The sequence below is a fragment of the Myotis davidii genome, unplaced genomic scaffold, assembly GCF_000327345.1.
Source record: "Myotis davidii unplaced genomic scaffold, ASM32734v1 scaffold827, whole genome shotgun sequence".
In the NCBI taxonomy this organism is placed as follows: Eukaryota; Metazoa; Chordata; class Mammalia; order Chiroptera; family Vespertilionidae; genus Myotis; species Myotis davidii.
In genome coordinates, this window is record NW_006297815.1 from 686832 (window position 1) to 687624 (window position 793).

Below are 793 nucleotides of genomic sequence, written 5' to 3' on the forward strand. Positions count from 1 at the left end.
CCCTCCCCCGCCAAATCCCTGGGGGTGTTGAACCTCCCTGGTAAAGAACCACTGGTATAAGGTCAAAATTATGTTTGTAGAGGGTGGCTCTGGCTGTTGACTCTACGTGTGAGTGAGCCATAGTGGGAGCTGGTAGATGTTCCAGGAGAGATGGTGGTGGCTTGGGCTGGGTGGAAGTGTTGGGGTCGGTGAGAGATAGTCCCGATCGTGTGACTTTGTTTAACTAATGTTATTTTCCAACATCGTCTTGCACTTCTCGAGGGCCTAGAAGCATAGGCCCCTGGGATGCCGCATTCTAACGTATTTCTGCTTTACAGATGAATGAAATCGAAGTATGTCCAGAGTGTTACTTAGCTGCTTGCCAAAAACGCGATAACTGGTTTTGTGAGCCTTGTGTAAGTTGGAGTTCCTTCCCTTCGTTTTCTGAACGCTGTGCCTGGATGACTACCCGAGACAGCTTTCGCTGGGTGGCTTACTCGACCAAACTTGGGGTGAAGTTTTTAAGTAATGTTTTTACTGAAAAAGTGATAGCAGAGTGAAAGCAACGCAGGTAGGAGAAACCTCTTCGGCTGCTCGTCCAGAGAGCGGGGATTCGCCAAAGCGATGCAGATAGTGACACAAGTGTTAAATGAGTGTGTCATTCCAAATCTATTTTAAGAGGATTAAGTCCATGGTCACCCAAATGTGGTGGTGGGGGGTCAGGGGAGAAAGATCACCCTTGTTTCCCTGTGGTTCCGCATTTACCAAACTGGTCTTCTGTGTAGAAAAATGCAGTTTTGGAGTGGGCTGGTGG

General features: G+C 48.3%; 1 protein-coding gene across 22 annotated transcripts in view; it reads left to right on the top strand.

The window, feature by feature from the left end:
- Positions 1 to 793, top strand: part of ZMYND8 (zinc finger, MYND-type containing 8) — a 111089-nt gene that overhangs the window by 58313 nt on the left and 51983 nt on the right. For all 22 annotated transcript variants that reach the window (XM_015570338.1, XM_015570342.1, XM_015570348.1 and 19 more), the window contains one exon: positions 318 to 395. In XM_015570338.1, the coding sequence (XP_015425824.1) occupies positions 318 to 395 (78 nt within the window). The remainder of the gene's footprint in view (positions 1 to 317; positions 396 to 793) is intronic.